Raw genomic sequence first — 14,584 nt, 5'->3', positions numbered from 1 at the left:
TATCTGTCCTAGTATTCGTATTGTTTCGTCAAAGTATCTTGTAAGTAATGATGACAATATCAAGGGGGCTGCATAGGATAAGATGTATTTATTTTGGCATTACCAAATGTTGACTGTAAACGTGCTATGTATTCCAGATGTGCCTGCTGCCACCACATCGTCTGAGAGCACACCACAGCAATTTTACGATGATATATATTTTGATTCTGACTCTGAAGATGAAAGCAGCAATGGTAAATATAAAAATCACGTTCACTTTTTTTGATCTGATCATTGGTTTCTTCCTTGCCTAATGCATTTTGATATCCGCTTAAGGGACACTCAGCTCATTGAAGTGGTCTGGGTGCAGTGTCCCTTTTGCACCTAGTGCTGTAATTTTAAACAATGCAGTTCCAGAGAAACTGCAATTGTTTACATTGCTGCACTAAGTCAGCCTCTAGTGGCTTCCTGGATTGAAACGGACCTTTGGTTCGGTGTCTGACGATGGATGTCCTCACACTCTGCCTGAGGATCTCCAGAGTCAGAATTTTCCCCTTAGGAAAGCTTGTCACCAGATGTTGGAGGGGGTTGAGCATTGACTCAGCGCCGAGGGACATTGGCGCCGGGATCAGGTAAGTAAATAAATAGGTTTTTAACCCTTTATTTACCCGGGGGGGGGGATAAGGAGGCAGGGGGAGTGATAGTGCCAGGAACACAGCTTTGTATTCCTGGCACTATAGTATCCCTTTAATCAAGTAATTCAAAACCTTCTAGATTTCACAATATAGTGAGGTTCACACAAACCTTGCTATGAAGGGGGTTAAATGATCGTTACATATTTTTAATGATGATCTGTACAATATTTATGGTATAACTAGCTTAATTTGTAAATGCAATGCATACTAATTTCAAACTCTTTAATTTGTAGAATAAGACCGGTGTATAAAATACAAGTACATCACCATAAATCAACAAGATTGTGAATGTATTGTAGTATGAACCCCCATAATTGAGTTAACCCTTTCTACCATCCAGTTGTCTTATGAAAATTAAAATGAACATTGAATGTCATGCTAGTAAGATGGTTAATAAATTTCACTTTTCAAGCGTGAATTTTTTTTTACTCCGTGCTAACAACATTCTAGCTCACTGGGTTTTTCACCAAACTGGCACCTGACCAGGCTATCGTACATTTTAGATCTATATAGCAATAATTCAGAATTTTATCATTTAAACCATATATTTGCAGTTCCTTGTTTAATGAATAGCTCTATTCGTGTTGGAATAGAAGTATAAATTGCAGTTATGTCACAACTGCAGAGCTGTAAGCACACGGCACAGTTAGCTGAAAATTGTACACATTTTGTGGATCTAGAGCAGGCTTCCCCAAACTCCGGCCCTCCAGATGTTGCTGAACTACAACTCCCATGATTCTATGAATGAAATATAGGCTGAAATCATAAAACATGGGAGTTGTAGTTCAGCAACATTGGGAGGGCCGGAGTTTGGGGAAGCCTGATCTAGATCCTCTTAAATCATCATTTCTTAGTAATTAATTCCCCCCTCCCCTTTTTAGCTGCAGTTAAGAAGATCAAGCCGAGGCGAAAAAACCATCCAGTACTGACCAATGATGACCTTCTGTATGACCCACAAGAGGATGAACGGGACCAGGAGTGGGTTGATGCCAGGAGAAGACGGTAAGCTCGGAAGATCTGTACTGCCCAGCATAATGATACCAGGCTAATGGGGAGGGCAGCACTCCACTCAAGATTTGGGTGCAAATCTCCACGTTCTCCTACCAGTTTATCTCGCAAACAGTATATAGAAAGCAATAAGAAGCCGCAACACCACAGTAGATGGCAAAGAGACTTATTCCGCCTGTGTGGACCCAACCTCAGGGTCTTTACCAAGCCTTGATAAGGCTTAAAGCGGCACTGTCATTGCCGAATCCAGTTTTTGTTTTTTACCCCCCTCCCGACTCCACTACATCTAATTGTTCCCCCCAATGCCCCTAAGCCCCCCATATTACCTAGGTTCTGGGCGCCGCCATCTTTGTGCGGGTAGATGAAGTCTCTGTGGGACACGTCATCTGCCCACAATAGATAGCGCTGTGAAATTCCAGCGCATGCCCAGTTAAACACTTGGGCATTCGCTACGGGAATTTCGTCTATTCATTCGTCAGAAAGATGAATGAATGAATGAATAGAAATTTCAGACTAACAAACACTGAATATCGGTGTTCGTTTGTTCAGTTTATTACAAGGTGCGCAGCTCCCTCCTTGTAAAATGTAAAAATAGAAGCGTCAGGAAGCAGTGCTCCCCGCCACTTCCGTAGCCCCCCCATGTCCTCCCTCACTCTATGGGAGTCAATATGACCCCATTTTGGCATATTATCATACTTGCTATGGCGTATCTATTAACTAGCAGGGGGGACATAGTGTCGCCCCCCCCCCTGTGTCCCACAAGTGAGGGCTATGCAAATAAATGGGGGACATAAGGTCCCCCCACCATGAGCGGCGGGTGGGGGCCCTAATTGAAAATGGGGGAGGGGGTGGGGGGGGGATGCGCGGGAGGGGGGGGATGCGCGGGAGGGGGGGGATGCGCGGGAGGGGGGGGATGCGCGGGGGGGGGGGATGCGCGGGGGGGGGGGAGATGCGGGGGGGGGGGGGGAGACGGGACACCTATTTTGACATTTAGCCCCCACCCGTTGCCCATGGGTGGGGACCAGGGTGAGGACAATAGGTGTACCCGCATACACATTTAGGGCCCCCACCCGCCGCTCAGGGTTGGGTGCCGGGGAGGGAGGACAATAGGTGTCGTTCTACCCCCCCCACCCATTTACATTTAAAAACTAGTGGAGACCGGAAGAAATTAAGAACAGATCCTGAACGAGGAAGCGATTAGGGAAAGGTAAGTTCAGCATGACAGTGCCGCTTTAAAATAAAATTAAACGTATACACACCGGGCTATATTACATGGGTAAGTGTTTGCCAAAATTAGTATAGTATCCATGTGGTTTTTAATGTATGCAAACAAAATTATAAAGGCAAGACTTTTGTTTTTGCCCCCATTTTTCATGAGCTGAACTCCAAGATCTAAGACATTTGTTATATACACAAAAGGCCTATTTCTCCCAAATATTGTTAAAAAATCTGTCTAAATCTGTGTTAGTGAGCACTTCTCTTTTGCCGAGATAATCCATCCACCTCACATGTCTGGCATATCAAGATGCTGATTAGACAACATTATTATCGCAAAGGTGTGCCTTAGGCTGGCCACAATAAAAGGCCACTCTAAAATGTGCAGTTTTATCACACAGCACAATGCCACAGATGTCGCAAGTTTTAAAGGAAGTGTGCAATTGGAATGCTGACTGCAGAAATGTCCACCAGAGCTGTTGCCCGTGAATTGAATGTTAATTTCTCTACCATAAGCAGTCTCCAAAGGCGTTTCAGAGAACTTGGCAGTACATCCAACCAGCCTCACAACTGCAGACCACGTGTAACCACACCAGCCCAGGACCTCCACATCCAGCATATTCACCTTCAAGATTGTCTGAGACCAGCCACCCGGACAGCTGCTGCAACAATCTGTTTGCATAACTAAAGAATATTTGCACAAACTGTCAGAAACCATCTCAGGGAAGTTCATCTGCATGCTCGACGTCCTCATCGGGGTCTCGACCTGACTGCAGTTCGTCGTCTTAACCGACTTGAGTGGGCAAATGCTCATATTCGATGGCGTCTGACACTTTGGAGAGGTGTTCTCTTCATGGATGAATCCCGGTTTTCACTGTACAGGGCAGATGACAGACAGCGTGTATGGTGGCGTGTGGGTGAGCGGTTTGCTGATGTCAACGTTGTGGATCGAGTGGCCATAGTGGCAGAGGGGTTATGGTATGGGCAGGCATAAGTTAATGGACAACGAACACAGGTGCATTTTATTGATGGCATTTTGAGAGAGATACCGTGACAAGATCCTGAGGCCCATTGTTGTGCCGTTCATCCACGACCATCACCTCATGTTGCAACATGAAAATGCACGGCCCCATGTTGCAAGGATCTGTACACAATTCCTGGAAGCTGAAAAGATCCCAGTTCTTGCATGGCCAGCATACTCACCGAACATGTCCCCCATTAAGCATGTTTGGGATGCTCTGGATCGGCATTTACGACAGCGCGTTCCAGGTTCTGCCAATATCCAGCAGCTTCGCACAGCCATTGAAGAGGACTAACATTCCACAGGCCGCAATCAACAACCTGATCTACTCTATGCGAAGGAGACACTGACTGGTTTTCGGACCCCCCCCCCGATACAGTAAAACTGCACATTTTAGAGTGGCCTTTTATTGTGGCCAGCCTAAGGCACACCTGTGCAGTAATCATGCTGTCTAATCAGCATCTTGATATGCCACACCTGTGAGGTGGATGGATCTCAGCAAAGGAGAAGTGCTCACTAACACAGATTTAGGCAGATTTGTGAACAATATTTGAGATAAATAGGTCTTTTGTGTACATAGAAAATGTCTTAGATCTTTGAGTTCAGCTCATGAAAAATGGGGGCAAAAACAAGTGTTGCGTTTATAATTTTTGTTCAGTGTATTTTGAGGTGTGACCACTTGCACATTTGGTTATTGTTATCAAGGCAGGATCAAGATCCAGAGGTTGGGTCGAAATGTTGCCGGTTCCACACAGGTGGAATAAATCTCGTGGCCATCTACTTTTTGTGTTGCAGCACCTTATTGCTTTTTCATACTGTACTGCCCAGCATGTCTTGATCACATAAATTGTACTTTGGTGTGAGGTTTATTCAACCACTATAAGCACTTGAGAGGTTTATTTGCCAAAATAGGAATTGTGACACACAGTCTCTTTCTCCGCCCCTCTCTCCCCCCCCCCTCCATTGTAAACTCAAACTGTTCTTTACCCACAATATTTAGAACTCCTTAGTTAATTTGCAAGGGATTGTCATTGCCCTTTCCATGTGGTTACCAGATAATACAGACCTTTAAAGGGACACTATAGTCACCAAAACAACTTTAGCTTAATGAAGCAGTTTTGGTGTATAGATCCTGTCCCTGCAGCCTCACTGCTCAATTCTTTGCCATTTAGGAGTTAAATTGCTTTGTTTGTGCAGCCCTAGTCACACCTCCCTGCATGTGACTCACACAGCTTACATAAACACTTCCTTTAAAGGGTCATCTAATGTTTACACTTCCTTTATAGCAAATTATGTGAGTAGCTTGCTCCAGGGGAGCCTCTTGTATGTAATGTAAAGCTCAATTTACAGTGCAGAAGACAAAAACTTTTAAAATCAGTTACATCTAATTGAAAATTACACCATTTTGTTTTCATGCAGCCTGTGTCCGTCACTAGCCTTGTTAAATGTAAAACTGTATTTTAGTTCGTGTGTGCGCTGTTCCTTTAACTGTATTTAATGGTTATTATATTGTCACATAAGACCCAATACACAATATAACGACTCCTAAAATAGATCTCTTCATAAAATAGATCTCTTGAAGTTGGCTACACATATTTTATTTCACAATTCTACCCAATAAATTAAATGGGAGGTAGGGTTGTCCGATCCAGATTGTTTTTGTTTTTTTCCTGAATGTTGTTGGGCAGCACATGAAAGGTGATGACCTTAACTGTGGCACGTTTTGTATGATGCAGGATTCCTGTTTGAAGGGTTTATTTCCCAGCTGCAGTATTTGGAGGCATTATAGTATAGGGCTGCCCTTTGATATGAATAAGTGATTCATCCCCCAAAAAACTTCTGGATTCTGGTCTGGATCCATGGATACCTAATCGTTCTACAAAATGTACAGCAGGGAGCTTTTTTTTTTCTTTTTCTTTTTTTTTGTTAAAATAAACCATAGGTGCAAGTGGACAAACTTCAAAATACATTGAGCAGTTGCACATACAAAATAAAATAAAAATCACATGGTTATGCCTATATTGGGAAACTCTCTGTGCCTGAAAGCTTTACCCATGTAATACAGGCTGCCGGTGTACACCGGGAGGAGAGGAGAATGGACAATCTCAAAGTTTGCAGCTACGTATCTCAAATGGGACAGGCACATTTTAGAAACCTTAATGGGCATGTACCTTCTCCATTGGCACATATCCTGTACCCAGATTTACAGCTGCAGTGTAATGTGTTTATACGCAGAAAACCTGTATTACAAATCATGGAAGAGATGACCACACAAGTGGGGAAACAAATACAATAAAGTACATACTTAAAACAAACATAATTTTTATTGGTAATTTGCAATACTCCAAACAAAAGCACCAAGCTTAAAATAGGTTAACACTGGATCCAAGGGGACATTTCATTTTATATGAGCACTCTTATAGTGTTGGTGTGAATGTAACCTGGATAGGCTGCATGTGTTTTGTTAACCTCAAACAAAATGATTACAATATTGCATTGTGTTCATTTTATTTTATTTTTTATACTTTGTGATTATATAAAAAAAACAAAACTGTGATTTATTTGCAAACTGGTTAATCTACCCCTGCACTACAGTTTGAAACCTGATATCACTGCTGAACGTGCTTTTGTAATTATGTAATATGTTTTCTTATCCATCTCAGGTACCGGAACATGAAGAACCCCAAAACATCTGGCCGGCAACAGGCCAAGAATCAAGCCATACCCAACAGTGATGCTGTCTTGAATTGCCCTGCCTGTATGATAACATTGTGCTTGGACTGCCAGAGGTCAGTTAAATCACCATTTGCTGCTGGTCAAAGTCAAACTGTGTTCACAAATTAGTGACTCTTGGCACATGACTAGCAAGTTTGAGTAAAGGAACACTCTAAACACCGTATTTAATACAGTGAAATGTAGTGGTTATGGTGTTCAGACTGACCCTTAACCCCTTAAGGACACATGACATGTGTGAGATGTCATGATTCCCTTTATTTCAGAAGTTTGGTCCTTAAGGGGTTAAAGAGTAGCACTAGTAGTCTCCACTTTATTTAATACCCTTGCAATTCTCATTTACAACAGCCATTAGAGATCTTTATAGCAAAGCTAGGAATTCTTGGGTGAAACTTATGAATATACTTGAATTTCTTAAAAAAAAAAAAAAAATTCATAGGAGAGGGAAAGCACCTGTGAGTGGAAACAGCGCCATCTTAATATGATGCAGAGTCTTTGCGTGTCAAACCACTTTCGAGCCATTTAACAAATCCATGGCTTTTTCAGCCCGTCAGCTGCTGCTTGGGTAAAGCAGACGATGCAGACTGCAAGCACTGGCTGCAGATTAGCCTGATGCCAAGTCTATCATTGTCAGCCGAGTTTGGACGATTTCTCAATTCTTCTGTTTTATCCCGGCCTAGTGGTGCCAAGAGAGCTGTGGGTTTTTGTCAAACTGCTTGAATTAAAGAGTCATCCACAGACTGTTTACACCACATTCACCCAGTGTTACTATACTTGGAGTGTGCCTTTGAAATCACACTCGCTGTGATGATGCAGTTGAGCCTTGGAATATTGTCCATGAGACCTCACTAGAGGGCAGACATGACTTGAAAAACACTCAATATAAATTGGAATGGTTATTGTTTTATCTCTAGACAAGAGATCACAGTGTAATATAGGAAATAGAATGCGTTCCAGTGCAGTTTGCCGATAAACCTCTACAGCGCTGTACTATTTGCCATACGTCAGTACTGGTGTTTGATTGTATAAATCTAGATTCTAAAAAATCTAGTTAAACAGAACAAACTACTCCAGGCTGAAAAGAGTAGAACGGATGACTTGCTTAAAGGAACACTATAGTGCCAGGAAAACATACTCTTTTTTTCCTGGCACTATAGTGCCCTGAGGGTGCCCAAACTCTCCCGCCGGGCTGGATGGAAAGGAAGGGGTTAAACTTACCTCTTTCTCCAGCGCCGGGCGGGGAGCTCTCCTCCTCCTCTCCTCCCTCTTCTTCTGTCACCGGCTGAATGCGCGGCAAGAGCCGCGCACGCATTCAGCCAGTCCATAGGAAAGCATTCTCAATGCTTTCCAATGGACGCTAGTGTCTTCTCACTGTGTAAATCACAGTAAGAAGCGCAGATGCGCCTCTAGCGGCTGTCAGTGAGACACTAGAGGCTGGATTAACCCTAATATAAACAAAGCAGTTTCTCAAACTATGTTTATAGAAAAAAAGGGTTAACCCTAGCTGGACCTGGCATTAAGCTGAAGTGGTCTGGGTGTCTATAGCGGTCCTTTTAATGAAAACTAATTAAATTATGTGTTCTGTAGTTTGGGGGGGGGGGGGGGTTTACGATCTTTCAGCTGTGTAGTAGATGACGCCCTAATTTGGTACCTTTTTTTTTATGTGGGATTGCTTTATTTAAGTATACCAAAATACCGCTATATAGCTCCCTGTTGGGAATAAACACCATATCTATACAATGCTTGGTGAATATCCCCCTAGACACAGAGCTACAAACTTTTCTGTCTCAGGGCGTTGGTCTTATTTCCTGTTTTGTTTTACTTGTGTATTTCTAGCTACATGGAAACATATCTATTTGTAAGCAAGCAGTGACTTCTCTATTTCTAACCGCGTAGTTAATTTGAAACCTAGCTTGGTGCAAGGCTTGACCATATATGGTAACCTGAGGATAAAGATTACTCCCCCCTCCCCCAGCACTCTTGCAAGTTAGCTATAGGTTAATATAGGTTAAGATAGACTTATTATGTTATTATTGGATAATACTTATAAGACCACCTCTGTTTCCTATTCTATATCATCAATTGTACCACCTATTGAAACTCCGAAGTCCCTTTGAACCTTCCATTGTGGTTTTGTTCATTGGAGCTCCTCAACACCTAGGTGGAGATAAGGAGAAATACAGAGTTCCAATTGATCAACCCCTTCCCGACCTCGGACATGCAGGTTACGTCCGACAAAAAAAGCAGTTGATGACCGCGGACGTACCCTGCACGTCCGCGGCTAAAATGACCTGGGTACTCACCTGGACCGGCGAGCCCGGTCTAGGGGGACTGCCCGAGATCCCAGCAATCTCCCTGCTGCAGCTCCGTCCTCTCCGGCCCTCCAGGGGCATGTAATCACCATGATCACATGACCGCAATGGAAGTCTATGGAGTGCCAGCAGGGGGACTGCCTGAGCAATCAGGCAGCCCCCAGGCACCTAACATGAAAAATCATATATTATTATTAAAGAATTTTATAATATATTATTTATATTTATATATATATATATATATATATATATATATATATATATATATATATATATATTTATATATATTTGCATTATAAGTGTACTTTGAGATAAATACACTTATAATGTAATCATATATATATAATATATTGTAAAATTCTTTATTTTATAATAGAATATACATATATATAGGAAATAAAAACGTGTGTGTAATGTCTCACAAGTACAACATTACCCCTCAAGTAGTTTTTTTTTTTTTTTTAAATTAAATAAAAAAAATAAATGTAAAATTCTTTTATTTTTCAATTTTGCTCCGACAGAAGTGCTGCAGTACAGGGTCTCAAGCGTATGCAAACGCTAAATCACAAGTATAGGTTTTATGGTGATTTGGAAAGGTACAGGGTCAAACATAAGATCTGCCAATTTCTGTTTTTATAAATTTGCTATTTACCTGATTGGCTATGTTGCCTATGAGACGATGTGGCAGCCCAGAAATGAAAATTAACCTCACCATGACATACCATTTGAAAAAGTAGACAGCCCAGGGTTTTCAAAATGGAGTATGTCCAGTCTTTTGTAGTAGCCACTTAGTCACAAACACTGGCCAAAGTTAGCATTTATATTTGTTTGTGTGTGGGGAAAAAAAGCAAAAAACTAATATGAATAGTTTGTGACTAAGTGGCTACTAGAAAAAAACTGGACCTACCCTATTTGCAATACCTTGGGTTGTCTACTCTTGCAATCATGGCGGGAAATTTTATTCCTGGGCTACCATACGGTCTCAAAGGTAACATTATCAATTTGGCAAATTTCAATGAAAATTATGAAATGGGCAAGCCTTATATTTGACCCTGTAACTTTCAAAAAACACTAAAAAAACAGTTCTACTCGAGAGACTTTGCTGAACGCAAATGAGTGTTTCAAAACAGTAAAACGTATCACAACAATGGTATCATCAGTAAAAGTGCCGTTTGTGTGTGAAAAATGCAAAAAACTTCACTTTCACTGACTATCACTGTGGTGTTTTTTTTTTTTCTTTTTCTTTCTTGGTTTTGAAAAAACTAATATTTGTGTTCAGCGAAGTCTCTCGAGCATGAAACCTGTACATGGGGGGTACTTTTTTAGTGTCCTGGAAAGTTACAGGGTTAATATAGGGCTTGCCCAATTCAGTTTGCCAGATTAGTCTGCTGGGTCTGTGTTGCCTTTTGAGACCATATGGTAGCCCATGAATGTGAATTAACCCCATCCTGGCATACTATTTGCAAATGTAGACATCCCAGTGTATTCAAAATGGGGGTATGTCCAGTCTTTTGTAGTAGTCATGAATGCTGGCCAAAGCTAGAATTTTTTTTTTTTTTAAAAAACAAAAACTGCACTTTCACCGACTAGATCATTTTTGTGATATGTTTTACTGTTTTGAAACATTCATGTGTTCAGCAAAGTCTCCAGAGTACAACTGTACCCCCCTATGTACTGGTTTTCTAATGTTTTTGAAAGTTACAGTGTCAAATATAAGGCTTGCCCATTTCATTTTTTTTTTTTTCATTAAAATTTGCCAAATTACCATTTTAAAGGTAGAAAACCCAAGGTATTGCAAATGGGGTATGTCCTACTAAAAAAGAGTGGACATACCTAATTTTGAATACCGTGGGTTGCCTACTTTAAAAACGATATGGTTTTATGGGGGTAAATTACATTGTCCAGCAAAAATGGGTGCATGATGACCAGCTGTGCAAATTCCAAGTTCGGAAAACTGGAATGCACACCCTCCAAATAAGGTCTTTTAGCCCCCAGAGAACCCGACACACCTATACATGGGTGGTATCGCTGTACTCAGGAGATGTTGCTGAACACATATTGGGGTGTTCTTTGGCTGTAACCCTTAAAGTTCTCTGTACATGTATTCTTAAATTGCTATGTGTGTCAATAAAATCACCAATTATTATTTTAATTTGGCATAGATTGGTGGTAAAATGGCTGCATGAAAAGAGTCAAAATACCCCAAGTTTAGGTTGTCTTCTTTGTGAAGAGATTCCTGACCGATAGTGTTGCGTTAATTTTGAAAAAAATGGTTTGGAAATAGCAAAGTGCTACTTGTACTTATTGTCCTACAACTTTCCAAAAAAAGCTAAGAACATGTTAACAATGGGTATCTCTAAACTCAGGACAAAATGTAGAAACTATTTAGCACGTGTGATTTTTGACGGTTGTAGATGCGTAACAGATTTTGCGGGTCAAAGTTAGAAAAAGTGTGTGTTTGTTTTAAATTTCATCATTGTATAAAAAAAATTTAATGGTTTAATTATATGATATGATGAAAATAATGGTATCTTTAGAAAGACCATTTAATGGCGAGAAAAACGGTATATAATATGTGTGGGTACAGTAAATGCGTAAGAGGAAAATGTTTAACCCAAGAAATTTAAAAAGAGCCCTGGTCCTTAACGGTAAGAAAATTGAAGAGGTCTGGTCACTAAAGGGTTAAAGTCCATGGCATGAGCAAGTATTCCTACTGATCCAGAGAATCTTCACTCCCTTTTATTGTAAATTTACGTATTGCAATCCCACCTAAGTCTATTAAATATTGGAGCTATCTAGTAACCAGTAACTTTATTAGTGTTGTGGTTTTTTGTTTAAACCAGGGCTTGACAAATTTGTTTGGAATCTAGGAGCCAGCTAAACAAGCTAGGAGCCAGTCATTTTCAACAAGAAAATGCAATTCTTAAAGGGACACTATAGTCACCAGAACCACTACAGCTTGATGCAGTTGTTCTGGTGTCTATAGCCTGTCCCTGCAGGCGTTTTAGTGTAAACATTGCCTTTTCTGGGAAAAGGCAGAATTTACATTGTTGCTTAGCAACACCTCTAGTGACAGTCACTCAGACTGTCACTAGAGAGTCCTGGGTCACTGCTGCAGCACCCAGGTTCAGTATCTCCAAGCTCTGCTCCTTGTAGAGGGGAAAGGTGAGTAAAAACTATCGGAGGGGGCAGGTACATAACACTCACGCTGACAACAGGCTTGCACGCACAGACACACTCACACACATACACACACTCTGACAGGCTTGCACACGCATACAGGCTCTCACACACACATACAGACACTGCCATCATCCTGTGTGCGAGGGAGCAGAACTCTGCCTGCAGCTGCTCTCTGCTCGCGCTCTGTAATGATGCCGGGGCCGGAATGACGTCATATTCCGGCTCCCGGCATCACAGTGCGAGGGAACAGTGAGCAGCTGTAGATTACTGCTCCCGCGGGCGGCCGCTCACCTCCATGCTTCCGTGGGCAGCCGCCTGCAATATTCCCTGTGATGGCCGCGGCCACACAAATTAGAGAGCTGGCACATCCCAGACGCCAGTGCAAAATATTTAGTCGTCATGGCGACCTGGGATTTGTCGAGCCCTGGTTTAAACCAAATTTATTGGATGAAATTCATCTTGCCCAATATTTTTTTTTTTTCTCTTCATTGCATTACATAAATCTAGCTCCGAATAACTTGACAAATGTTATTTTTTCCCCCACTTCGATCTTGTTAGCAGTTTAATGCTCAATGTAATCCATTTCTTTCTAGGCACGAGTCCTACAGAACCCAGTACAGAGCCATGTTTGTTATGAATTGCTCTGTTAGCAAGGATGAAGTTCTCAAATTCCCAGATCAACCCATGAAAAAGCAAAGACGACGTGACAGCAAGAAGGTGAAACGTCCTGCAATGGATACGGAAACACAAAGCAAGCCAGAAGAAATGTATCATCCGGTAAAATGTACCGAGTGTTCCACAGAAGTGGCCGTTTATGATAAAGAGGAAGTGTATCATTTCTTCAATGTCATTGCTAGCCATTGTTAGGGAGTGAAACTTCTGCCAATACCGGGTAAGTGGCTGGTTAAGGTTCAAGGATCGGACATATTAATGTTTGAGAAGCTGGATTTCCATCATAACATGTATCTATAGGTAGAAAAGTAGTGACACCGCTGTATAATCTGTAGCTGCCTGTACAAACTTGTTTTATTTCACTTGAAATGAGATTTTTAGTTATTTTTTTTTTTTTTTAACCTTTCTGCCCCAATATATAATATTTACAATTTTAAGTCCTTCTCATTGCACAAAAACTAATCCTAAACCCCCCAAAAAACGTTTTCCAGTTCTGGTCTTCCAGAGGAATGCGGTAATGGGCGCCAGAATACAAGTGATGTCAAGGTTGTTTTGGGTGGAGCCGAATCTCTTTGGAAAACACTCAAAGATTAAAAATGTGCAAAAAACTAAAAAACGAACCCCAGAATATGTAATCGACACAACCCCACCCCCATGTATAGAGCTGAGCTAGAAAAGGACCCACATCTTAAGCTCTTAAAATTGGAGGTATGCTATTCATTTGTTTCTCAGCTTCATTCTGCAATTTCTCTGCTACTTCCTCCATTTTGCCAACACAAGTCAAGATGGTCTGATTCCTGCTCAGCTCATAGGGTGTCCCACCTGCAGGCCTATGGCATCATCCTCGCCCAAGTAGAGCACGCCTGCCACTTCCGTTAGCTCAGGGGAGCTAATGGAAAGAGAGAGAAAAAAAACTCCCTATCTGTCTGATAGCCATGGAGGTACTTCATATTTTAATGAGAAAAATGCTGAATTCCCATAGAAAGCGGCTCTTTTTTATAAACTGTAGTTAAATTGTGATACTACCCTCCCAGCTTGCTGTAGTGCATTGTGGGCGAGGAGTGGTCCTTTTCGTTAAACATGTCTGCTCTTTCCCCCCAGCTTATCATACTTTGTTGAAGAAAGCAATGTAAAAATGCTATGTGAATAATCCATTTGTACATTATAAATTCTTGTATATAAGCCATAAAAACAAATGTTAAAGCAGTCATGTTACCGATTGGTTTGTGTTTTGGTTTTCCTTCCTCCTGTCTTGTTTTTAACATGCACCCTTATTCACGGAATAAGAATTGGCAAGGCCATCATACCTTTTAAGCTCAAATAGCTAAAAATGGAAAAGTGATCAAACTCCACTATTTGATTTGTCTGTTTATTTTTTTACTGTTCTATTTGTAACTTGCAGTTCTCTACAGTTTTAAATTGGTGAATAACCCACATGGATTACATGAAAGTAATCTGACATATGGATTTCAGCTGTTGTTGATGACTATGAATTGTCAGGATAAATGTCTATGTATTCTCATGCATGTCTGAAAATGTGCAAATCTAATCTCAGTACTCCATCCCAGTTAGGTGGCTAATTCCCTAAACCAGGAAACTGCAGCCAAAATAACTGGAACATTAGATTTGGAGAAAAAAATATATATATTTTTCTCCCAGTTCAGATTCACTATTTTGGCCTAATTTAATTCCTCTGTCTTGGTTTAGTCAATAACCCGGCATAGTTTTCCTTTAAAAATAAATGAATATATTCCGCTGTTTTCAAA

The 14,584-nt window shown here is 41.1% G+C and overlaps 1 protein-coding gene across 1 annotated transcript in view; it reads left to right on the top strand.

Annotated features, from left to right (window-relative positions):
* The window catches only part of EAPP (E2F associated phosphoprotein), a 25,880-nt gene extending 11,715 nt beyond the window's left edge, over positions 1–14,165 (top strand). The window contains exons 4-7 of the mRNA XM_063439999.1: positions 138–233; positions 1,556–1,676; positions 6,582–6,707; positions 12,740–14,165. Of these exons, the coding sequence (XP_063296069.1) occupies positions 138–233; positions 1,556–1,676; positions 6,582–6,707; positions 12,740–13,013 (617 nt within the window). The 3' untranslated portion in view covers positions 13,014–14,165. The remainder of the gene's footprint in view (positions 1–137; positions 234–1,555; positions 1,677–6,581; positions 6,708–12,739) is intronic.
* Positions 14,166–14,584: the final 419 nt, after the last annotated feature.

The sequence above is a fragment of the Pelobates fuscus genome, chromosome 13 (assembly GCF_036172605.1).
Source record: "Pelobates fuscus isolate aPelFus1 chromosome 13, aPelFus1.pri, whole genome shotgun sequence".
In the NCBI taxonomy this organism is placed as follows: domain Eukaryota; kingdom Metazoa; phylum Chordata; class Amphibia; order Anura; family Pelobatidae; genus Pelobates; species Pelobates fuscus.
The sequence above is the reverse complement of the archived record's forward strand: the minus strand, read 5'-3'. Positions and strand labels throughout refer to the sequence as shown.